The sequence below is a fragment of the Carassius carassius genome, chromosome 39, assembly GCF_963082965.1.
Source record: "Carassius carassius chromosome 39, fCarCar2.1, whole genome shotgun sequence".
Taxonomy (NCBI): Eukaryota; Metazoa; Chordata; class Actinopteri; order Cypriniformes; family Cyprinidae; genus Carassius; species Carassius carassius.
The window spans coordinates 6,509,666-6,534,314 of record NC_081793.1 but is presented as its reverse complement, the minus strand read 5'-3'; the positions used below and the strand labels follow the sequence as shown (position 1 = coordinate 6,534,314).

The window sequence follows — 24,649 nt, the reverse complement described above, 5'->3', positions numbered from 1 at the left end:
TAATAACTTGGGCTACATTCGATTACAGTACACGATACCACTGACATTAGTTTGTTGTACGTGTGTGGCTTATAACAGAGGGGAGTCAAGTTGAATGCAGCTTCCAAAAGACAAAAAATAGCCGATTAAGATTTTATTAATTTTAATACAATCACACTGGTGCAAGTACGTTCAGCGAGTCATATTATCAGCTGCTAAATTCAGATCTGTGATTGCTTGCTGGCGCTTAGCCAGAGACAGATGCGTTTATACAGCGCTGCGCATTATAACAAATCACACATGATTCTTTTGAGCTTATTAAAGCATTGGCCAATCAAAGGTGTTCCGATGAGTCATCGCTAAAATGCCGGTGCTTCCTTCACTCGCTCACTGACTGAATACCTCTTTCTGGCGAATTCTCTCGTCAGAAACAACAAAGTGCAGATGTGTGTACGAATCTTTAATTAAGATATTGATTTCACAGTGTTAACAGTTTCAGTGATTTTAATGGGAGTTTATGAGAGTGAATGAACTCTAGACTGTCAGTGAAAACTATCTTTAATAATGTAAATGTTATTTGCTCTCTTTCTGAACAATGAAAGATTAGTAGCAATATTTATATCACATTAACTTTCAATGTTAAATTCACATTTAGTATAAAGTCAGCCGTATTAAAAATATGTTATGGCATGACACCTATATCTGTTACTTAAGTAAACAGACAGGGTTTTATAATAAATTACATAAATTGGAGTAAAGGCTGATGAAATATATACATTTATACACGCACACATACATTACATACATTTTATCTATATATCTAAATAAAAATAGGCTCAGTATATATGACCCAAAGTAACTAGTAACTAACTACTTGAGTTGATTTTTTATCCAATACTCTTTTACTCTTACTCAAGTAACTATTCAAGACTAGTACTTTTACTTTTACTTGAGTAAATATTCCTAGAAGTACTTTTACTTTTACTTGAGTACAGTTTTTGGGTACTCTACCCACCTCTGGATGTCCCATATCCTGTCAAAAATGAAGAAGAATGACTCTTGTTTTGTTGTATTTTAGTTGAAGGTACAGACAGCTCTCACAGCTACAATCATGCTAATGATTGCAAAACAATCATCTGTGGTCAATACCCATCGAGATTGTTCTTTAAATAGTGAATAGACCTATTTTAATGAGCAGCCAGTGTTTTTTTTTGCCATTTGTGTATGATGTTAAATTATTATTAACACTTGTTTCCCTGCATTTTTCAGGATTACTCACCTTTGGTGTGACATCTGGATAGCAGTCACGAACATCTTAATTCATGTTGTTTCTTTATATTCTCTTTTATACTTTTTTTGTATTTATGTCTTAATTGGTAACACTTTATTAAAAAGTTTCATTAGTTAACATGAACTAACAATGAACTGCACGTGAACAGCCTTTATTATTTTTTGTTAATGTTAACATTTACTAATACTTCATTAAAATCTTGTTAACATTAGTAAATGCACTGTAAACCAACACTGAACAGCTGTATTTTTTACCTAACTGTTAACAAAGATTAACAAACACAGCAACAAATGTATTGCTCATGGTTATTTAATCATGAACTAATGTTAACTAGTTATTGTACCTTATTGTAGACTGTTACCAATATATTCAACATTAATTTCCTTATGCTGTATTGTAATGTCAAGGTTTTTAAATAAGGTTTTTATTGTCATCTTAAGGTCTCACAGGACAATATTGTGAAGCATTCATTTTACTTTGCCTAGTAAAATAGGCAAATCTGATTTTATGCTGATAAGACAAAGGTACTTATCATAGAGAGGCAATTAAGATTATGCGACTAAGATTACTCAGTAAACTCTATTCAAATACCATCACTTAATTTCCCACATCCTCTGTCTGCACCTCTTGTACTATAGGGTTTTAGTACTTTAAATATCAGGACACAATCTTATATTTCCTAACAGAGAGGTCTACTGATGACCGGACTGAACACAATTCATTTTTTAACTTTTCACTTGATGTATTGCAATTATATTTATATACTTTAAAAGCAAAGTACACTCTGAAGGGATCTCACAACTCCTGAAGAGACGTATATTTCTCTGTACTGAATATTGTGCTTCACAGTTTGGACTGTCAGTTCATGATCATATGTAACAGGAACATTAATCATGATCAAGTCATTTTATATATTTTATTCCCAAATGATTCGGAAACTTTCAAATTAATAAAATGTGTACAAATTGAACTATGTCTGAATCTTTTAATTCTTACAAGAACATTTAATAATGCATGCATAGCAAGGCTTTATTCCTAAAGCGTGTACATATAGTCCGCAGGAGACAAATTAATACAGTAACAATGCATCACTTTCAACCACTTGTTGAAACAACTGTCAAAATGGATTGCTTGCAACATGACTTTTTATAAAGAATTACAGTAGAAATGGTAAGATCACAGTACTGGTTGTCTGCATCTTCATATATCATCTGTCTTGGAAATCTGAAACAATAAAACTACATAATATATGCAGATCAAAACATGTCTCCTATATGCACGTCATTACATACATTATCATCAGTTGAATGTGTGGTGGACAGGACATGAAAATCCATCAGTACTAAAAATAAATGTTTATATTCACATGTCGACTAAACAGCAGTTAATAAACTATTGCTTCAACTGATCTCTAACTTCTAAACAGAAATGAACGATTAACTGCACTTACCTCTGCTCAGCCATGAACTGGTCGAAAGCTGATGACGTAACATGCAGGTAGGCCCGCCCTCACGTGATACTGATTGGTCGATTGATAAGCTTAAATCTGATTGGCTAAAGAGTACGACTGCTCTGTGTTACGAGTGTTATGCTGCCAGGAAAGTCTCAAAAACACACACACACATATCTAAGGCGATTCGTACGTGATTGACGATTTGCACATTCAAATGCAAGGATACACTCATACATTTTAAACATTCAAAGGTTTTTGTGCACAGTTGTATATCTACGAATTGTGTTTTGCATTTGTGAAATGTATTTTATGACTATATAATTTTATTTTGCGCATGTGAATTGCTTTTTGTGAATATATTTTTTTTTCACGCACGTGGATATTTTTTTGTGTGTACGTGAATTAGGTTTCATGCATGTAAAATTGTCTACGCATGTGTGAAACATGTTTTTTGCGTGAATTATATTTGAGATTAATCTGCTTCCATAGTCGCTAACACCTCTCAGTCTTGACTGAAGCCCTCTAGCGGGTGCTTGGGTTCACGGGAAAGGTCTGCGCGTACGTCCTTCACGCGCATCCCAGCCTTGTAGGACCCACCTGCAATAACATTTCCAGTTAATTCATCTTATGAATTCGATCTCACTGTCGTTTCATATGAAGCGCTTCCCCTGCGAGTTTAAATGAGTGTGAATCATCCTAAAATGATGTTGCTGATCCGGGAATGCTGAGATCATGATGAGGTCAGTATAGAGGAGGTTCTGCACCAGACGTTCGCCATCAGTGTCTCTCTGTTCGTCTGCACTTTAACAGTTGAGGAGAAGGCGATTCTAAATCGACTGTCTTCGCCTGTCATGCCTCGTCTCTGAATGCGGTTGTGTGTGTATTTGTGGCTTAAGGGAGGGGTCCAGTGGGATGGAGCAGAGTTTCATGCAGTCCGCGATGGCTATGGGTGCACAGTCCAAGAAAGGCTTCTCCAGGAGCATCGCCGTGGAGAGAAAAAACCTCATCACAGTTTGTAGGTGGGTGAGATGCTTTCAGAAGCCATATATGTAAAGTTAGGCCATGTATGTTGCGATATTTATGGCCTTCAGCGGAGTCTGTCCATGGATCCGTCCGAAAATATGTATTTTTCTGCTTCATTTGTTACTGTAATTCATATAGAAAACACGAAGAGACTTGCTGAAAACAAACGTGACGTTTTCACCGAAATCTGCGGCTTTGGAGTTACGTATTATGAGGGCTATACATCGTAAACACTGAATACGAAGGTCTGGATTGCTCAAGGTCTTCGGCTAACTTTTGTTTACTATGCAATGTGAGTCTATAAGCTAATTATTAAGGCTGCTTTATCAAATGTGTGTACACTGATTATTTTTGAAACCGGACATGGCATGCAATGTGATTTAGCTCTGTATTCCCCGGATGATGTCGTTGCTATGACGACAACCTTCCTCCCGCAAGGGCAGCAGGGCCGCTGGGAATCCGCTGTGCTGTACAGAGAATAGGGGTCACAATGATACAAAAATAAAATCAATATTTAATAAATAAATAAAAAATGATGGTTTTGCATTCCCATATATTTAATCATTAAAATAATAATAATAATTTGATAAAACATTTATTGTACACATACATGTTTTTACATTGTACTTATATAAAAAAAATACTTGCATGTAGGCCTAATTAAAATTTGTTAGGAGTCAGGACACCTAATATAATGTGGGAGCTTTTGGCTGTCATGTCGTACTCTGCATATTGTACTGCTGTGTACTGAAAGAGTCATTGTTGTGAACAGAACAATTGACGGTGAAGTCACTGCTGCTTTTGGCATTGGCAGGAGTAACATTGCTTCATGTATGACTATGCCATATTATGCATTTAATTATATTTTGTGTAGTTATGGGTGGGGACACCGTAAATGATACAGTATATAAAGGTCCAAATTGCAGATTCAGTGCAGCTTCAAAGGGCTCTACACGATCCCAGCTGAGGAATAAAGGTCTTATCTTGTGAAACGATCTGTCATTTTCTAAGAAAGCGTATTCATTTTTTAACTACAAATGGTCGTCTTGCACTAGTTCGACTTTATGCAGTATGCAGTCATGTTGGAAAGGTCACAAGTGACATAGGCAGAAGTACTGACCTAGTGATTACAAAGCAAATGTGCAAAGAAAGTCAAATAGCATTTACAAAAAAGGTAAAACAACAATGTCAGACGATTTTTAAGTTGTAGGAAAAAAATTAGATGTAGTTTTTCAGGTAAGTTATCACATAACCCAGATTTGATTCTAAAAAGCCCCATTTAATATACTGTATTTAGCCTAAAAATATTCATAGCAAGAAAGCAGGTGACATTCAGTATTACGTTAACAACATGACAAAATATGCATATTGTACATACAGTAGAACTCATACATAAGAAATGTACTGTATGTACTTTAATGTATGTCACTCAGTTGGAAGCAGTTGTATTCATGACCTTTTTTTAAAGATGAAGTACAATAAGTAGTTAAGTAGAAAATGGTTTAGTAATTTATCAGAAAGAATAATTTAGTGCATTGATCCACACAGTTCAACGGAACACATGCATCAGACCATCACTGGCTATTACCTCACCATTGCTTCTTGCTACTGGCTTTTAACTTAGCGCAGACATAGTGTTTTAAAAAAATCAAAGATTTTGTGTCTTATTGTTGTATTTTATTTTTTATATTAATAAACAATGTAGTATGGACAAATATAAAGACATTCTCTTTGATATAGATTGTGGTAATGCTTTACCTATAGATAACCTATCTTTTTATAATTATTCCTTGTGAAAAGAAAGTGCACTTGATTGTATTGACTGTGCACTTGTAGTGTACTTGCAGATCATAATAATAAATTAGGCACTTAAATGTACTTTAAAGAGAGTATGTTTTTTTAAGATCATGTTTTTAACAGACTTACTGTAAGTACACTTTGAAATAGTTCACTTTGTAATAATGTCAAATTAAAAGGTTTAATTTAAAAGTACATTTTAAATGATGTTTTAATAATCTTTTAAGCCTTTAAAGATGGCCTCTGTGGTTCTCCCTGATCGGCACCAGAGTGCACCATCACCTGAGTACTAACTCTTTCCCCGTACTTAATTTCCCATAACCATGTACCTTGTGCTGATTGAACGTGCACCTGTTGCTCATTCCTGGGACTATTTAAGCCACACAGACAGACGGACTCACACACTGTTTCACGATTATTTGCTGCCTGCCTCGACCCTCTGCCTGTTCTCTGACTCTGCTTTGGCCTCGTCTCTGATAACCCTGTGTATTGGTGATTTACCCTGCCTGTATTGCCACTCTTCCTTTTTAATAAAGTTACACATAGATCCTCACTCCTTTGGCCCCTCATTACAATGATGTTATTATGTTATTGTTACGGATCACTCAGAGACAGAGGAGTAACAGATGAAAGATGGTATTTATTGAATTGACACAAGCAGAGGAGCGGGAAGTGAGGAGTGGATGGGTGTTGGGATCCGTGCCGGGAAGGAAGGGGCCACACACACGCTCCGTGGGGTTTTGGAGGATCTTGGAGGCAATCCTTGGAGAGAAGATGGAAGAAGGGTCTTCGGAGGTTATCCTTGGAGAGAAGGTAAAGAGGAGTTAGTCCTAATAGTTAGCGCAGGAATGATCTTGTCGCGAACGTGACCGGACAATGACTGGGTGCGTGTGTGTGGCTTTTATGGTGCTGTGGTGGATGACAGGTGATGAGGATCAGGTGGTGATGTTTAGAATTCAGGTGAGGGTGTGCACCGTGATTGTGTGAAGGTGGAACCTGGCGTGTTTGTGACAGTACCCCCCTCCCCAGGGCCCGCTCCTGAGGGCCGGGGACCCCGACGTCTTGGTGGGCGTCCTCTACCCCTGGGAGCTGGTCGGTTGGAGTGTCTGGAGTGGAAGGTATCCAGCAAGGCGGGGTCCAAGATGTCGTTGCGTGGGACTCAGGAGCGTTCCTCTGGACCGTAACCTTCCCAGTCCACTAAGTACTCCAGCTGCCCACCACGCCGGCGGGAGTCCAGGATGTCCTTGACCAAGTAGGCTGCGCCGTCATCTAGGAGGAGAGGAGGGGGGGCTTCCGTCTCGCCAGGTTCTGTGGAGGGAAGAACAGAAGGGTGGTGAGGTTTCAGGAGTGAGACATGGAAAGTGGGGTGAATCCGGTACTCGGGAGGAAGTTGCAGTTTGTAGGTGACCGGATTGATCTGCTGAGTGATTGTGAATGGGCCAATGAATCTGGGACTAAGCTTGCGGCAGGGTAGACACAGGCGGATGTCCCGGGTAGACAGCCAGAACTTCTGACCGGGTTGGTACTGGGGGGCCTCGGAACGGCGAAGGTCGGCTGCCGTCCTGCGTCTACGGAGTGCCGTTGTAGTTGGTGATGGGCCGCGTCCCAGACCCTCTCGCTCTCCCGGAACCAATAGTCGACCGCGGGAACATCAGAGGGCTCTCCAGACCAGGGGAACAGAGGTGGCTGGTAGCCGAGTACGCACTGGAAGGGTGTGAGTCCGGTGGTGGGTTGACGGAGGGAGTTCTGTGCGTACTCGGCCCACCCCAGGAATTGGTTCCAGGAGTTCTGGTGGCCGTGACAGAAGGTACGGAGGAAGCGTCCGATCTCCTGGATCTTCCTTTCCGTCTGCCCGTTGGACTGCGGGTGGTAGCCGGAGGACAGGCTGATGGCCACACCTAGGAGGGAGTGGAATGCTTTCCATACCCGGGAGATGAATTGGGGGCCCCGATCCGACACTATGTCCTCTGGAATGCCGAAGTACCTGAAGACATGGTTAAACATCAGTTCTGCCGTTTCCATGGCAGTGGGGAGACCCTTCAGAGGAAGAAGACGACAAGCTTTAAAAAATCTATCCACAACAATCAGAATTAAGGCTGGGATAAACGATTATTTTTTAAACGATTAATCTAGCGATTATTTTTTTCGATGCATCGATTAATCTAACGATTAATTTTTCAGACCGATTTGATTTCGATTATCTCCCCATTAATTGACTACTAACAATTTATACATGTTGATTTACATATCTGAATGGAAAAAACATCAATTCCTTAACATTGCAATATGTTTATTGCTCTTAAAATTACAAAATAAAAGACTGACTAAGAATGCATTACTTTGCACTTGTATAGAGACAGCATTCAATAAAACCTTGAAACCTTGAAAACACATAGCTTACTGAAACAAGCTTACTGAACACATAGGGCCTAGCTTACTGAAAAAAAGAAGTTCTTTCAGATGTCTAGTATTCAATAAAAAAGTTCACCCAAAATACTTGTTTAGAGCAATTGAAAGAATACAGTATGTAAATGTAAACTTGAGGGCTTTAAGTTAATACAGAGAGTGCTTTTACAAAAAAAAAAAAAAAAAATTAACAGTGGGAGCCAGCAGCCTGTCATGGAGAAAAAAAAATCTCCGAATGCTCCACGTGAAACTTTGGCGTTCCGCCCTTTTTCTATCGTGTCTAATGATTTTGGTTAATATGCACAAGGGAGGGAGAGAGCAAGAAGCGCTCGTGTAGTTTGAAGACTGTGAGTGCGCGAGCGCGCGTGAAACTTTGGTGTTGCGCCCTTTTTCTATCGTGTTTAATGATTTTGATTAATATGCACAAGGGAGGGAGAGAGCAAGAAGCGCTCGTGTTGTTTGAAGACTGTGAGTGCACGCGCAGCCGGGGCTCTCTCTCGTACGTGCCCTGTCACTGTCACTCACCGATCAAATAAGGCTTTGACAGCCGCCAAAAAAAAAGATCAATGCAGAAAAACCCCTGGATTGGTTATATAACGTTGGACAGAATGTTGATCCGGCCATCGCGTATATTCAGCGCACATAAGGTAAACGTTTTGCAAACGTTTTTTAGAGAAATAAAAACAGGTCGACAAATCGATGCACATATTTTGCGTCTACGTATTTTTTGCGTCGACGTCATCGATGACCTCGATGCGTTGTCCCAACCCTAATCAGAATACATGTGTTATTATCAGAGGGTGGAAGGTCGGTCATGAAATCCACTCCTAGGTGTGACCACGGGCGATTGGGGACGGGCAGAGGATGGAGTTTGCCAGATGGTAGATGGCGAGGACTCTTGGACATGGCGCAGCTGTTACATCCACTCACGTACCTTCTTACATCCGAGGCCATGTTGGGCCACCAGAAGCATTCCCGTAGCAACGAGAGGGTTTCATTGACCCCCGGGTGACCAGTGCCAAGTGATGTATGGGTGGCGTGGATGAGAGGAGTGCGACGTGTCCTAGGGATGTACTGGTGTCCTGGTGGGCAACCCGGCGGAGTGTTGTTAGGAGCTTCGGCTGGATGTAGGGTCTCTGCAGACCAAGTGATAGGGGCAACTATTACCTTGTCTGGGAGGATGGGTTCGGGGTTCTCAGACCTCTCTTCGAGTGAGTAACATCTGGACAGAGCATCGGCCTTAACATTCTTTGCCCCAGGGCGGTAAGTGATGGAGAACTGGAAGCGGGTGAAGAATAGCGCCCAGCGGGTTTGTCTGGGGTTGAGTCTCTTGGCTGCTCTAAGGTATTCCAGATTTTTATGGTCAGTGAGAACTTGAAAAGGGTGTTTGGCTCCCTCCAGCCAATGTCTCCACTCCTCCAGGGCAAGCTTGATGGCAAGTAGCTCCCTGTTACCAATGTCGTAATTTACCTCCGCCGGGTTGAGCTTCCTGGAGCAGAAGGCACATGGATGGAGGCGGCTGGGCGTCCCCTGCTGCTGAGACAGGACCGCACCCACTCCGGTGGTAGAGGCGTCCACCTCCACGACGAATGGCAGATCTGGGTTAGGATGCACAAGGAGTGGGGAGGTCGTAAAGGCCAGCTTCAAGGCCTGGAAGGCTTCGGTGGCGGCAGGAGTCCATGACAGGGACTTGGGCTTATGACGAAGGAGGTTGGTTAGAGGACTGGTGATGGTACTAAAGTTCTGAATGAATCGTCTATAGAAGTTAGTGAAGCCAAGGAATCGTTGTAGTTCCTTTATGGTGGTAGGAATGGGCCAATCCCGGACGGCGCTAACCTTCCCGTCGTCCATCCGGATGCCACTGCGGTCGATGGTATAGCCAAGGAACTGCACTGAGGGCTGATGGAATGAGCACTTCTCTGCCTTTAGGTAGAGCTGGAAGTCCCTCAGGCGTTGCAAGACCTCCGCAACGTGGCGTCGATCTTTGGCCTGGCTCCGGGAGTATATCAGGATGTCATCGATGTAAACTAGGACGAATTGATGGAGGAAATCCCGGAGCACCTCATGCATGAAATCCTGGAATACGGAGTGGGCGTTTACTAGCCCATACGGCATCACGCAGTACTCGTAGTGGCCAGTAGGGGTAATGAAGGCTGTCTTCCACTCGTCCCCCTCGCGTATCCGGATGAGGTTATACGCGCTGCGGAGGTCCAACTTGGAGAATACAATGGCACCACGGAGATGTTCTAGGGCCGCTGGGACGAGGGGAAGAGGATAGCGAAACTTCTGAGTTATCTTGTTGAGGGCTCTGTAATCTATACATGGCCGTAAACCTCCATCCTTCTTGGCCACGAAGAAGAAACTCGAAGCAGCAGGGCAGGTAGATGGGCGGATGTATCCTTGAGCCAGCGCCTCCCTGATGTAATCCTCCATGGCCTTCTCCTCAGGAACGGATAGGGGATAGATCCGTCCCCTAGGCACTGGTTCACCCGGCAGCAGATCTATTGCACAGTCCCATGGCCGGTGTGGAGGCAGCTTGGAGGCCCGCTTCGGGCAGAAGACATCACTGAAGGGGGCGTAGCACTGGGGTATGGAGATGGACTGGTTGACGACAGGGCTTTCAATAGAGGTGGTGTAGACTGGTAGTGATTTGGGAGGACGTTCCACGGGAACTGGACAGCCGGAGATACATGATTGAAAGCAGGCTTCGCCCCACTTCAGGATTTCTCCGGTCTTCCAGGAGATAACCGGGTTGTGCTGCTCCAACCATGGGCGCCCTAGGATGACGTCAGCGGTGGAATCCTCCAGGACCAGCAGATGGATATCCTCGTGGTGAAGGAGTCCTGTTTGGAGGGAGATTGGGCCCACGCAGTGGTGTACATATTTCTTGCTTAACGGCCTGCCGGTGATGGTGTGGATTTGGTAAGCGGCCGGCGTGGCCGAGGTTGGGAGCCTGAGTTGACGGCAGAGGGCGCCGGAGATGAAGTTGCCGGCTGACCCAGAATCGAGGAGGGCGGAGAGGAGGAATGCGCCTGGCCCTGGTGCTCTTCTAAGCACGACTGCATACGAGTAGCGAAGCGGATGGACAGCTGGATGAATCGCTCAAGGCCGATGATATCCTCGTATGCAGCGAGATGCAACCGCACTCTGGGCTCCAATCCTTGGCGATAGGTAGTGAAAAGGGCCTGTTCGTTCCACCCACTAGAGGCCGCCAGAGTTCTGAACTGCAAGGCATAATCATTGACAGACATATTCCCTTGTTCGATGAAGCTAGAATATGACTGGGTTACAGGGTTATTCTGGGTCCAGAGAGAATCTGCCCACTGTAATGCCTTGCCTTGCAACTGGGAGATAATGAAAGCTACCTTAGCTCGATCCGTTGGGTATGAGAGCGGTTGCATCTCCAGGACCAGTGAACACTGAAGTAAGAATCCCCTGCATTCCTCCGCCGAACCAGAGTAGGGCGCTGGCCGTGCCATGGGACTGGCGTGCACGGCAGGTGAAGGAGGGATGATGGGATCCGCGGAAGTGCTCGCTGGAGGTGGTGATGCAGGTGCTGTCATGAGTGTCCGATGGAGTGCATCAACTAGTTCTTGGAAGGGATCCGTGAGGCTCATGCTTGTGTCTCTTGGTGCGGGTCCGGTCATCTGTTACGGATCACTCAGAGACAGAGGAGTAACAGATGAAAGATGGTATTTATTGAATTGACACAAGCAGAGGAGCGGGAAGTGAGGAGTGGATGGGTGTTGGGATCCGTGCCGGGAAGGAAGGGGCCACACACACGCACCGTGGGGTTTTGGAGGATCTTGGAGGCAATCCTTGGAGAGAAGATGGAAGAAGGGTCTTCGGAGGTTATCCTTGGGGAGAAAGTAAAGAGGAGTTAGTCTTAATAGATAGCGCAGGAATGATCTTGTCGCGAACGTGACCGGACAATGACTGGGTGCGTGTGTGTGGCTTTTATGGTGCTGTGGTGGATGACAGGTGATGAGGATCAGGTGGTGATGTTTAGAATTCAGGTGAGGGTGTGCGCCGTGATTGTGTGGAGGTGGAACCTGGCGTGTTTGTGACAGTTATAATGTTATTTGACAGTACATTTAAAGTTAATATATTTTAAAGGTAATAAACAAATGTGTATAAACTTAAATACAAATGTGTATTTACAAATATATTTAAATACATGACCGACCGTCAAGTTTCCATAAAATGACATTAAACACAACAGTACACTTTAACTATATCTCAAAGACAGTAGAAGTAATTGTGAAGTTGCATGTGAAGATATGCTTATGTTCTGCTTAACTGAGTTAAAAAAACACACTTAAGTTTAACCAATATGATGTGATATATATTTACTATAAAACATTTAAGTTTAATTGTAAGTAATTAAGTGCCTGAAAACATTATACTCAGTTCACACTTAAGTATAAAGTCGTTCTGAAAGTATGGGGATTTCAATTGTGGTCCACAATGCAGATAACACAGTGTTAAACTTAAAGAAATAAGAAAGAAAATGTCTTGGATACAGATGAAATCAACAAGAAAAACAAACCCACATGGTATCAGTGGTGTACTTTAGGTCTTAAAACAAAATGGAAACCAGGTCATTTTTTTTCCATATTGAAGTACATTGTATTGTTTTTGTTTGAATGGCAGGTTTTCAGTGAAGACACTGCTAGAGAAGTACACAGCTGAGCCCATCGATGACTCATCTGAGGAGTTCATTAACTTCGCTGCTATTCTGGAACACATCCTCAGCCACCGATTTAAAGGTCAGAACGCATATCACTAGTATACTTACACTAGCAGTAGACTTTTACTCTATAAGAACATTAAGGACATACAGAATTTAAGTCAGTGATTCAAATGAAGGTGATCTCTCACATCATATCTTTTGCAGGCTCCGGCAGCTGGTTTGATGGTCAGCGTAGTTTTTGGGACTTCATCCGTCTGGCCTGCAGTAAAGTGCCCAATAACTGCATAAGCAGCATTGAGAACATGGAGAACATCAACTCCTCACGAGCAAAGGTGGGAACACAAATCTCTACTTAAAATATTTATAGTAGAATGAGTAATTACAATAATCATTAATGCTTGAATTTAATACACAAACAAAAAAAAATCCACTGTACTTCTTTTGTGCCACAGTTATGGTAAGATAGAAGTACAATGGAGTACATTAAGTAAGAAGCAGAATTAAATGGATAGTTCACTCAAAAATTCTTTCTTCATTTACATGTTCAGAAAGAGCTTTATTGCCAAGTATGCTTGCGCATACAAGGAATTTGTTTTAGTGACATAAGCTTCCAGTAAACAGAGACAACAACACACAGACAAAAAAAAAAAAAAAAAAAAAAAAAAAAACATTTACAGGAGATTTACAAATTGGCAAATAAATAAGTGTATAAACAATTGTGCTATAAATGATAATGGAATAGGATTGAGTGAGATGCAGGAATGTTCTAGGATGGAGGGGTAACAAATAAATATAAGGATATTGCACATTTTTGCATAAGTTTAAGTGGGAAACATTTAACTGTTCATGAGGTAGATTGCCTGGGGGAAGAAACTATTCTTGTGCCTTGCTGTTCTTGTATTTGCGGCTCTGAGGCGCCGGCCAGATGGCAAAAGTTCAAAGATGGGGTGACTTGGATGTGAGGGATCCAGAGTGATTTTCTGAGTCCTTTTCCTCACTCTGGATGTGTACAGTTCTTGGAGGGTGGGCAGGGGAGCACCAATAATCCTTTCAGCAGTCCGAACAGTTCTCTGTAGTCTTCTGATATCTGATTTTGTAGCTGAACCAAACCAGACAGTAATTGAAGTACACAGGACTGACTCAATGACGGCTGAGTAGAACTGTTTCAGCAGCTCCTGTGGCAGGTTAAACTTCCTCAGCTGGCGAAGGAAGTACAACCTTTGTTGGGCTTTTTTCACAATGGAGCCAATGTGATTGTCCCACTTCAGGTCCTGAGAGATGGTGGTTCCCAGGAATCTGAATGACTCCACTGCAGTCACAGTGCTGTTCATGATGGTGAGTGGGGAAAGTGCAGGGGGGTTTCTCCTAAAGTCCACAGTCATCTCCACTGTTTTGAGCGTGTTCAGCTCCAGGTTGTTAAGACTGCACCAGACAGCCAGCTGCTCAACCTCCTGTCTGTAAGCAGACTCGTCACCGTCCTGGATGAGGCCGATGACTGTAGTGTCGTCTGCAAACTTCAGGAGCTTGACAGAGGGGTCTTTAGAGGTGCAGTCGTTGGTGTACAGGGAGAAGAGCAGAGGGGAGAGAACACATCCCTGAGGGGCACCAGTGTTGGTGGAGCAGCTGTTTGACATGAATTTCCCCAGTCTCACTAACTGTTGCCTATCTGTCAGAAAGCTGGTGATCCACTGACAGATAGAGCTAGGAACAGAGAGCTGGGTCAGTTTGGTCTGGAGGGTTGTTGGGATGATGGTGTTGAAAGCCGAACTAAAGTCCACAAACAGGATCCTCACATAAGTCCCTGTTTTGTCCAGATGTTGCAGGATGAAGTGCAATGCCATGTTGATTGCATCATCCACGGACCTGTTTGCTCGGTACGCAAACTGCAGGGGGTCTAGTAAGGGTCCAGTGATGTCCTTCAGATAAGCCAGAACCAGTTTTTCAAACGACTTCATGACGACAGACGTTAGAGCCACAGGTCTGTAGTCGTTAAGTCCTGTTATCTTGGGTTTCTTTGGAATGGGGATTATGGTGGAGCGTTTGAAGCAGGAAGGCACTTCACACAACTCCAGAGATCTGTTGAAGATCTGTGAAAAGATGGGGGCCAGCTGGTCAGCACAGGTTTTCAGACAGGCTGGTGTAACGCCATCTGGGCCTGGTGCTTTTCTTTTTGCTTTTTCTTTTTTCTGGTGCTTTTGTTTTTCTTGAAGACCTGGCGCACATCATCTTCACAGATTTGAATTGCAGGAGGTATGGAGAGGGGGATTGCAGGAGGTGTTAATGGTTGTGCAGGGAGATGGTCAGAGTGGGTGTTGGGGGTTTCAAATCTACTATAAAACTCATTCAGGTCGTTAGCAAGTCGTTGATTAGCCTCAGTGCAAGGGGATGGTGTCTTGTGGTTTGTGATGGCTCTCAGTCCTCTCCAAACTGAAGTAGAGTCGTTGGAAGTAAACTGGTCTTCCAACTTTTTAGCGTAGGTCTTTTTAGCCGCTCTAATCTCTTTGTTCAGTGTGTTCCTGGCCTGATTGTACAAGACCCTGTCCCCATTTCTGTAGGCATCCTCTTTGGCCTGACGAAGGTGTCTGAGTTTTACTGTAAACCATGGCTTATCATTGTTGAATGTTAAATAAGTCCTGGTAGGAATGCATATATCCTCACAGAAACTAATATAGGATGTTACGGTCTCTGTGAGTTCGTCCAGATCGGTGGTAGCAGCTTCAAAAACGCTCCAGTCTGTGATGTCAAAACAAGATTGTAAATCCTGCTCTGTTTCGCTGGTCCATCTCTTCACAGTCTTTACTACAGGTTTAGCAGATTTAAGTTTCTGCTTGTAGGTCGGTATAAGATGAACCAGACAGTGATCAGAACGTCCCAAAGCTGCTCGTGGAACAGAGTGATATGCATCCTTTATTGTGGTGTAACAGTGATCCAGTATATTACTGTCTCTGGTGGGACAGGTAACATGCTGTCTGTATTTTGGCAGTTCATGGGAGAGATTGGCTTTATTAAAGTCCCCAAGAATGATTAAAACAGAGTCCGGGTGTTGTTGTTCTGTGTCTGTGATCTGATCAGCGAGTTTCTGTAAAGCCAGACTTACTTGCGCTTGAGGAGGGATGTAAACACTAACCAGAATGAACGAGTGAAACTCCCGCGGCGAATAGAACGGCTTGCAGTTGATAAACTGCGTTTCTAGATCAGGACAGCACATCTTCTTTAATACAGTTACATCTGTACACCACCGTTCATTGATGTAAAAGCATGTCCCGCCGCCGCGCGATTTCCCCGTTGATTCTGCGTCGCGATCCGCTCTAAACAGCTGAAAGCCCGGCAGATGGAGTGCGCTGTCCGGTATGGCGTCATTCAGCCAGGTTTCCGTGAAACACAGAGCAGCAGAGTGAGAGAAATCCTTATTTGTCCGAGAGAGCAGAAGGAGTTCGTCCGTTTTGTTGGGTAGAGAGCGGAGATTTGCGAGATGGATGCTAGGCAACGGCGTTCGAAATCCGCGCTTCCTGAGTCTGACGAGCGCTCCCGCTCGCTTTCCCCGTCTGCGCGTCTTGAAGCGCTTGATCAGCGCCGCTGCTCCTCCGATAACAATGTTCAGTAAAACGTCTGTATAATAGAAATCCGGAAAAATATCATGTGGTGTGTTCTGCCGAATGTTCAGCAGTTCATCCCTGGTGAAACTGATCGTGTTTGTTAAACAAAAAACAGGAAAAACGAACAAAAAAAGTACAAACACTGGAGAGCCAAGCACTGAAGCAGCCATGTGCGGCGCCATCTTGGATCTTGACAAATCTTTATAACTTTCTTGACAAATCTTGACAAATCTTTATAACTTTCTTTTTTTCTGTGCAACATAAAATTAGATTTTTTGAGAAATGTCTCAGTGTTTTTTTTAGTCCATATATTTGAAGGCAGCATTACAAAAACATGGGTTACCAACTTTCTTCAAGTTATACTTATAATAATAATAATTATTATTATTATTTTCATATATTTTTTGTTTCACAGAAGAAAGAAAGTCATATAGGTTTAGAATGAAATGAAGGTGAATAAAACTATTTTTCTATGAAATAATCTTTTAGGAATCGTTTTTTTATGTATTGAGATAAAAGAGCATGGTGTACATACAAAAACATAATGTAACTTGCAGAACTCTAACCAGTTTTTTATTTATAAAAATAAAAAATAAAAAAACTGCAAATTATAGAAAAACGGGTAGTCATGAAATACTAAAATATGATTGTTTTTGGCACCAACATTATAAGTGGACCTTGTAAGTAAATAAATACCATGGTATGTGAAAATGATTATATCCTTCAGTACTATGACAAAGTACAGTCATTTTTTGTTGGGGTACTATTTTACACATCATTGTATTTCATGTTGCTGTGTAAAGAATGTCTGTTTATGAAACAAAAGTTGTTGCAAAAAAGTTACAGAATACTCTGTACTGTATTTTGGTGAATTGTAAAATTTAAGGTTTTCTCCAAAAAAAGCATGATTTTATTCAAAATCATGAAAAAAAAAAGCATGATTTTATTTATTAATCAACTCAATTTTTTTTAAAGGTGTTCATTGGTGTGTCTGCAGTATATTCATGCAGATATTTGATATGGTTTGTATGATGAAGCTTGGCTTGACTTTGTCTTTAGGGCAGAGCATGGATACGGGTTGCACTGATGGAGAAACGGCTGTCTGAATACATCGCCACAGCTTTGCGAGATAGCCGCACCACCAGGTCAGGCTGAAAGGGAAAACTCAGTATTAATCAAACCACAAATATGATTCTTTCACACAGTCACACCCAGGAATCATTACACATATCCAGTTTAAACATAACAATGTAGACAGGCATTATGAATGTTACACTGTCGAATACATAATATGGTGCATCTATAATGTGATTGTGTTTGTTTATATATTGCATGTGTATATTTGTCTACAGGAGGTTCTACGATGAAGGTGCCATAATGTTGCGAGAAGAAGCAACTGTTTTGACCGGAATGCTCATCGGACTTGGAGCCATTGACTTTAGGTAAGAGGGTGGGTAATGGAAGGGGTAATAAACTGAGGAATAAAGCTGTGTTTCAAAATCAACTGAAATGGAACCTGGTAAGTGATTGATTTGGAATGTTTTACATAGGAAGAAACTCTGCACGGCACACTCATATAAAGCATATGATACTTGAATGCAGGTTTTGGAACCGAATTATAATGTTATGCAATGTAATCAATGTTGTGTAATCCTTGCTGTTCTGTTTGTTGTCAGTTTCTGTTTGAAAGGGGAGGCTCTGGATGGGAAGTCTGAGGCTGTTATTGACTACACTCCATATCTGAAATTCACACAAAGGTGAAGAACATTTATACAACACAGTTTCATACAGGGAATGGTGTGGGTTTCAATGTTTAGATTTTATTTATATCCCTCTATTATAGGGGTGCACGATTAATCATATTTTAATAGTATTTTAATTGTTCTCTCAATTAATTATGCATAATTTTTGGAAATATTGTCCCTCTGGTTATTTTTTCTGAAAATGTTGTTTTTATTTGACATTTCTATTAACTTGCATGGTAGCACGCTCCACAAGCATGAGTTGCAAGATTTTGAGAATTGCTTATGTGAAAGTACAATAATTCTGATGTTAAAGGGTTAGTTCACCGAAAAATGAAAATTATGTCATTAATAACTCACCCTCATGTTGTTCCAAACCCGTAAGACCTCCGTTTATCTTAGGAACACAGTTTAAGATATTTTAGATTTAGTCCGAGAGCTCTCAGTCCCTCCATTGAAGCTGTGTGTATGGTATACTGTCCATGTCCAGAAAGGTAAGACAAACATCATCAAAGTAGTCCATGTGACATCAGAGGGTCAGTTAGATTTTTTTGAAGCATCGAAAATACATTTTGGTCCAAAAATAGTAAAAAACTATGACTTTATTCAGCATTGTCTTCTCTTCCGTGTCTGTTGTGAGCGAGTTCAAAACAGAGTTTTGCAGTTTGCAGAGCAGTTTGTGATATCCGGTTCGCGAACGAATCATTCGATGTAACCGGATCTTTTTGAACCAGTTCACCAAATCGAACTGAATCGTTTGAAACGTTTCGCGTCTCTAATACGCATTAATCCGCAAATGACTTAAGCTGTTAATTTTTTTAATGTGGCTGACACTCCCTCGGAGTTCAAACAAACCAATATCCCGGAGTAATTCATTTACTCAAACAGTACTCTGACTGAACTGCTCTGAAGAGAGAACTGAAGATGAACACTGAGCCGAGCCAGATAACGAACAAATGATTGACTCGTTCTCGACTAAGCATCAACAATTATTTCTGTTTGGCTCAGAGGAACGAAAGCGGTGTTTTTTTCTGACGAATCAATGTTGTCAAAATGTGATGACGTAATCACGTGCACTACGGCGCCTCTGAATATCCAAATGAGAGAAATAGGATATCTTTGCTTTACATCACTTTTTAAAAAAAATTCAGATTGGATTAGCGGTTCAAAAGTTATTAAACATTAAAACACAACAGTTATTTTTAGACGCGGGCGGCTGTCTCGGTCTTTGAGGATTAATGACATAATTTTCATTTTTCGGTGAACTAACCCTTTAAAGAAATATCTCCAATACAACCATAGTGATTAATAATTGCAATTATATTCTTGGAGCTAAATTATCATTATTATCAGTTGTAAACATTATTGTGCAGCCCTACTTTATACTAATTATATACTTTATACTTTATGCTTGATGTTCATATGGTTTCCTGAAAGAATATAAGTTAGATACAGTTATTGATTGGTGGTGATATTTTCACTTTAGTCAAATATTGGCCAGTTAATCAGTTATCACTAATTATAACAATGTTATCATTAAATAAACTCTGGATGAATGGGAGGATGATGACATGTGGCGCCTTGTTTACTATGAAAAGAAAGACCATGGAGTAATGCGAGACATTTGAAAGTAGTGCTTAGGGTCAGATTCATTAATATGGAAAAATATTTTCCAGTGCTCAGTGTTGCTCAAATTGACTAGAATCAAATATTCAGCTCTGTTGGCTATGATATATTGTGTTGTGTTTGGTTCAGTTATGATTATCTTAGTGACGATGAGGACAGTCAGAGTGTGGACAGCAGTAACAGTGATGACAGTGTCGAGCATCCGTACATCCCTCTGGTCACCGATGAGGAGAGCTGGAGGAACAAGTGCCGCAAGATGGAGCAGAGGTTCAAGATTGTCAATGCGCAAAAGGTCAAACACACATTCAAAACAAGAGTTCCTATAGTGGGTGAGTAACACTCAAATGAATATAGTATGTTGTGCTAAAGTGTGTATGTTTTTATTTGTGTTCAGGGGTACCTTGAGGAGCTGGTAAGGCTGCGGGAATCTCAGCTGAAGAATGTGGAGATGGAGAATAAAAAACTAACAGCTGGACTGGAAGAACTGAAGCTGCAGAGCCAGAAAGAGAAGAGAGAACTGGAGAACATCATACTGGAGCTGCAGGAACAACTGTGAGAGAAACACACACACACACACACCACTGATTCTTGAGACCTGAAAGTTTAAGGAATTATTTTGGATTAATCAGTTCAGACATATTCACCTACATTCTGCTTCTTCTATTTTTCTTATCAGTCAATATATTTCAAATCTGTCTGATTCAAAAACATGTACTGTAAAAATAAATATGTAAAAAAAAACACTTCCAGCATTCATTTTAATGAATGAATAAAACAATTGGTAATAGTTTATTTTAAGGACTCATTCTCACTATTAATTAGTTGCTTATTAGCATGCATATTACTAGCATATCAGCTGTTTATTAGTACTTACAGTATAAAGCACATATTAATGCAATTTTGCATGACAATATTTTAGATCCTTTGATCCTACCCCATACCTAAACTTAACAACTACCTTATTAACTATTAATAAGCAGCAAATTAGCAGTTAACTGAGACAAAAGTCGTAGTTAATAGTTAGTTTATAGAAAGAATATATGATTATGGTTATGTCAGAATACTACAATAAATCTCACCAGTGCCTCGCTGAATTCAGAATAGGTGTGCTATAGAAAGAGCACAGAAGGACAGAAGACAAATAGCTGTCATGATTTCTTTTAAGGATTTCTTATAATATTATATATAAGGTATTTTAATATTATGCTTAATGCATATGTTTATCTATATGACTTATTGATTTATGGTCTGAGGACAGGTGGTTTTAGGGGTTGTGGAGGATGATGTAATGCCATAATTGTAATAAAATAAGAGTAAATACACTGAAAAAATGGTAACATAATAATGGTAAAATCTAAATAAACTATCTTAAGTCCACCAAAACTACTTCATGCTGGTTACATCATTTAGAAGTAGCTCTTTCATTTAACAATTGCAGGTTGGCGCTGCAAAAGCAGTGTAAAATGAAATGTCACATTTTGCATTTAGAACATTCTACTGATCATCTCTGATTCATTTCGAATTGGTGGCTGCTAAAACCAGTAGAATCTGTGACACACACGTATGCAATAAGTCCATAAACTTTTTTTGTCTTCAACTGTATCACAGGACAAGTCTGATTCCAGGCGAATCACATCCGCTCTCTAAGGATTTGTCAATCCCTCTTGTTAACCAATGGCCATCTCTCCAAAACTACAACAACCAGGAGGACAGGAAACTGTACCACAGGTGATTAGTGGCTCCTTTTCATGTGGCCTAACAACTTACTCAAATCCCAGACTTGAAATTCAACAGCAAATATACTTATGGTGTTGCTGTGGGTCTGTTGTTGTCTTTAAGGGGTAGTTTTCCAAGCCCGGAACCACATATAAGCTTAACCACAGGTTCTCAGAGGACAGAAAGGAAACTGAATGGAAAAGCCTGGTGCACAGCAGGTATACCTTAAAATCCACCTACAACAAGCTGAATTTGGTACTGTAGCTTTGTTTTGACTTAGCTGTCAAGTTCAGGTTTAGGTGGTTGATCAACTGAGCTACAGTAATAGGTGGTCAAGCAGGTTTTTTAAGCATGGTAGCTAGTTTGTTGCTGTACCAAGATGGTGTACCAGCACTGTGTGCCCAAAAGTCTAATGCTGACAGACTTTTGACTATCAGTATGAGGTGTGGTCCTCTTTACAGCTTATTCTAGCAGGAACTACCCACTTAGACAGGAAGAGACTGATTTACCATACTGTGTTTACATACTGTTGTGTGCCACATTTACATGGAATGGTTGTTAATACAGTAGACTGGCATGGAAAAAACAGACTAGTTACCCATCATGGTAATCCATCTGAACAACCATCTAAACCTGCTTTGACAAGCCATTGACCTTCTAAAAAACAGCTACTATGTACAACTACCACTTCAAACCATGAACTGACAACTATTTCTTATACTGTAGATCATTGAAGTGTTTTATTTTTTTATTTTTTATCTAAATGAATTATCCACGCACATCATTATTTTTTCATGTGCCCTTGTAATCTTTCATCCAAATCATCATTCTTCATGATTCTATATCATTCTCTCCCCCTCCAAAAATATGTGTGCTGCATCTAAAATCACATACTCTGAGTAGTTTCTTCTTTTGAATAAATACTTAAAAAAGAATGTTCTGTAGTATGATTGTGTGTAGTGTAAATGTAATCCTGACATACTACATTTACCATGTTGTTATGTTGTTACGGTCACATGATCTACCAGCATCAGTTATCTCACGTCACTACCATTCATAAATCCTCTCGTAGGAGCCTCGGGGGATAGTATATTTTGTGTTCTGCAAAAGAAAGAAATGCATAGAGGTTTGTAATGACATGAAGTAGAGTAAATGATGTCAGAATTGTTATTTTTTTGGGTAAACTAAGTTTGTAGTCCTAATGTAATTGTTGGCGTTTAATAATAATTTCCATTTCTTCCATTTTCATTTCAGAAAAAGAATACACTCCCTCTATGTTAGGCCTATGTGGTTCTCTGTCCTCTTTACCCAGCTGTAAGTCCCTGCCAAGCTTGAGGTCGACTGAGTGCCTGGTAAACATCAGCGCAGAGCCCAGTCCTGCTCTAACCCCTAGCTAGGGACCACCAAATGAGACCAGTACAAGCAGAGAGAAACTGCACTGTCAGCTAATACATCCAAGGATAATATGGCTCAGCTGCAGCCTGTTACACTAATTCTCACAAAAGTATCATTGATCAAATATAGCTAGAACTCTTTAGTTATGATGGGAGATATTTTCCACACAGACTTATCCTGTGAGAGCTTTTCAGATGAGTGTATCTCTGAATGTGTTTGCTGTTCAAACCTTTCTCCTGGCTTGTTGTGGTAACCAGTGAAGGCAAACTGTGGACTATGCACTGAATGTCTCAAAGCCCACATTCTGTTGCCCTTTAAAATCTTTTATGGGAACATACATACAAAACACATACAAACAAAACCATACAGACACTTACAGTCAGAAATTTACCATGAAAAATGTGTGAAAGAAAGCATATTATAGTTACTAGTTAGTATTTTAACATTATCATCACTTTATTTTTTAAATTCTCACATTTCAACCATCTAAACATCTCTCTTCTGCCAAACAACACGCAAGAACTAAGAAGATAAACAAGAAGATGTGTATGTCTTTACAGTCTGCTGTACAATTACAGAGGTAATAAAATGAAAGACATTTCTGGAATAGCTGCCTTATTCTTCTTTTCTTGCCTCTTGACGTAACTTTGAAGATGGGATCACTCTGCACATGATGGTAGTATACTATTACAAAATGACGGACGTAAAAAAATGGACCAGTATATATCTGCATACTGTTGTATTGTTCTGTATGTTTGACATCTATTTGTCTTCTTTTGTTGCATCATTACAATATGTCTGCAGTGTGTGGACCACTGTCATTTCAGTATAATAGCAGAAGTTTTGAAACCTTGCATTTATTTTTATTGCACTGGTATCATATAAAACTGATAAGCTAGATTTCCCCCCTCCATTGTCAGTGTAATTGAAAGTCTATTTGTTTGAGAATGTGTGTCTGTGTTGTCTTAGACAGATGTTTACCCTCAATTAGCATTAAATAACTAAAATAGCTTTTTTTTTTATTCATTGCCCATTATTTTTTCATTTAAAAAGCCATGGGAAACTATGCTGTTCATCACTTAAATCGCAATAAAACTGCCTTTTTGTCCTAATGTGAGTCATAGTTGTTTACTCTGTGTTCATCTCTTCTGTTCCACTGGACAGCCACCTTCTAAATGTATTTTCTTGTTTTTAGGTCTGTAACTTGACAAGTGACTGATTCAAATGCCATTTTTAGAGTGTTTTTGGGTGTAATGTATATACATGGTACTGTTGTTTATGGGTATAGAAACTGATGGTAAGATAAGAGATAGCTGAGCAGGATTTTGAAAGAAAATGAATGCATGAATTACTAATTCACAAATTATTATTATTATTTTTTACTAAAAACTTATAATTCTCTGTTGACAAGGAGCCGCAAAAATGACTTATAACGCTTATTTTACATGCCAGACCAGTAGTTGGCAATGTCACTTTGTAAAAGGTCTGTGTACCTTTGTATAATTCGTTTTTTAAAGTAATATTGAAATCTGAAAAATAAAAAAAACTGCACATTTTCGTTTTTCATTTGTCCGAACAAAACAAAAAATCAAGACTTCGGCTTCATTTTTTTGTTTTTACTTTCAGGGACAGAAAACCATAGACAGTAAAAGAAATGGACACAGCGAACCCATTGGAACTCAATTGAGACAAGTGAAGCCCATTTTTAGCGGTTTTTAGCACTTCCGTTTCTGACGCGCAGACTCAAACTAAGCTTGATGACGTCAGCAACCTGTCTGACAGATGTAAATCTTCTAGTAGCTGTGCGTGAAAACGAACGAGTACTGCGTCTTAGCTAAGACGCTACGGGAAAAGTCTCTTTTCACGATACACTGAAGCAAAAAATTATCCTTAATTTTGAATTATTGTAAAGCGCATTTGCAGCAGCACACA

At 40.6% G+C, this 24,649-nt stretch overlaps 1 protein-coding gene across 2 annotated transcripts; it reads left to right on the top strand.

Annotated features, from left to right (window-relative positions):
- The first annotated feature begins 3,249 nt into the window (after positions 1–3,249).
- LOC132121301 (RUN domain-containing protein 3A) lies at positions 3,250–23,416 on the top strand. Of its 2 annotated transcripts, none has more exons than XM_059530578.1 (12): positions 3,250–3,463; positions 3,620–3,742; positions 12,603–12,718; positions 12,847–12,974; positions 17,298–17,383; positions 17,591–17,680; positions 17,915–17,995; positions 19,736–19,898; positions 20,001–20,158; positions 21,215–21,334; positions 21,446–21,540; positions 22,577–23,416. In XM_059530578.1, exons 1-12 carry the CDS (start codon positions 3,456–3,458, stop codon positions 22,717–22,719), a joined length of 1,311 nt encoding a protein of 436 aa, XP_059386561.1. In that variant the 5' UTR covers positions 3,250–3,455; the 3' UTR covers positions 22,720–23,416. The 2 variants fall into 2 exon arrangements, with proteins under 2 accessions (XP_059386561.1, XP_059386563.1); XM_059530580.1 differs by lacking the exon at positions 3,250–3,463 and adding an exon at positions 3,885–4,038 and having other exon boundaries at positions 3,619–3,742.
- Positions 23,417–24,649: the final 1,233 nt, after the last annotated feature.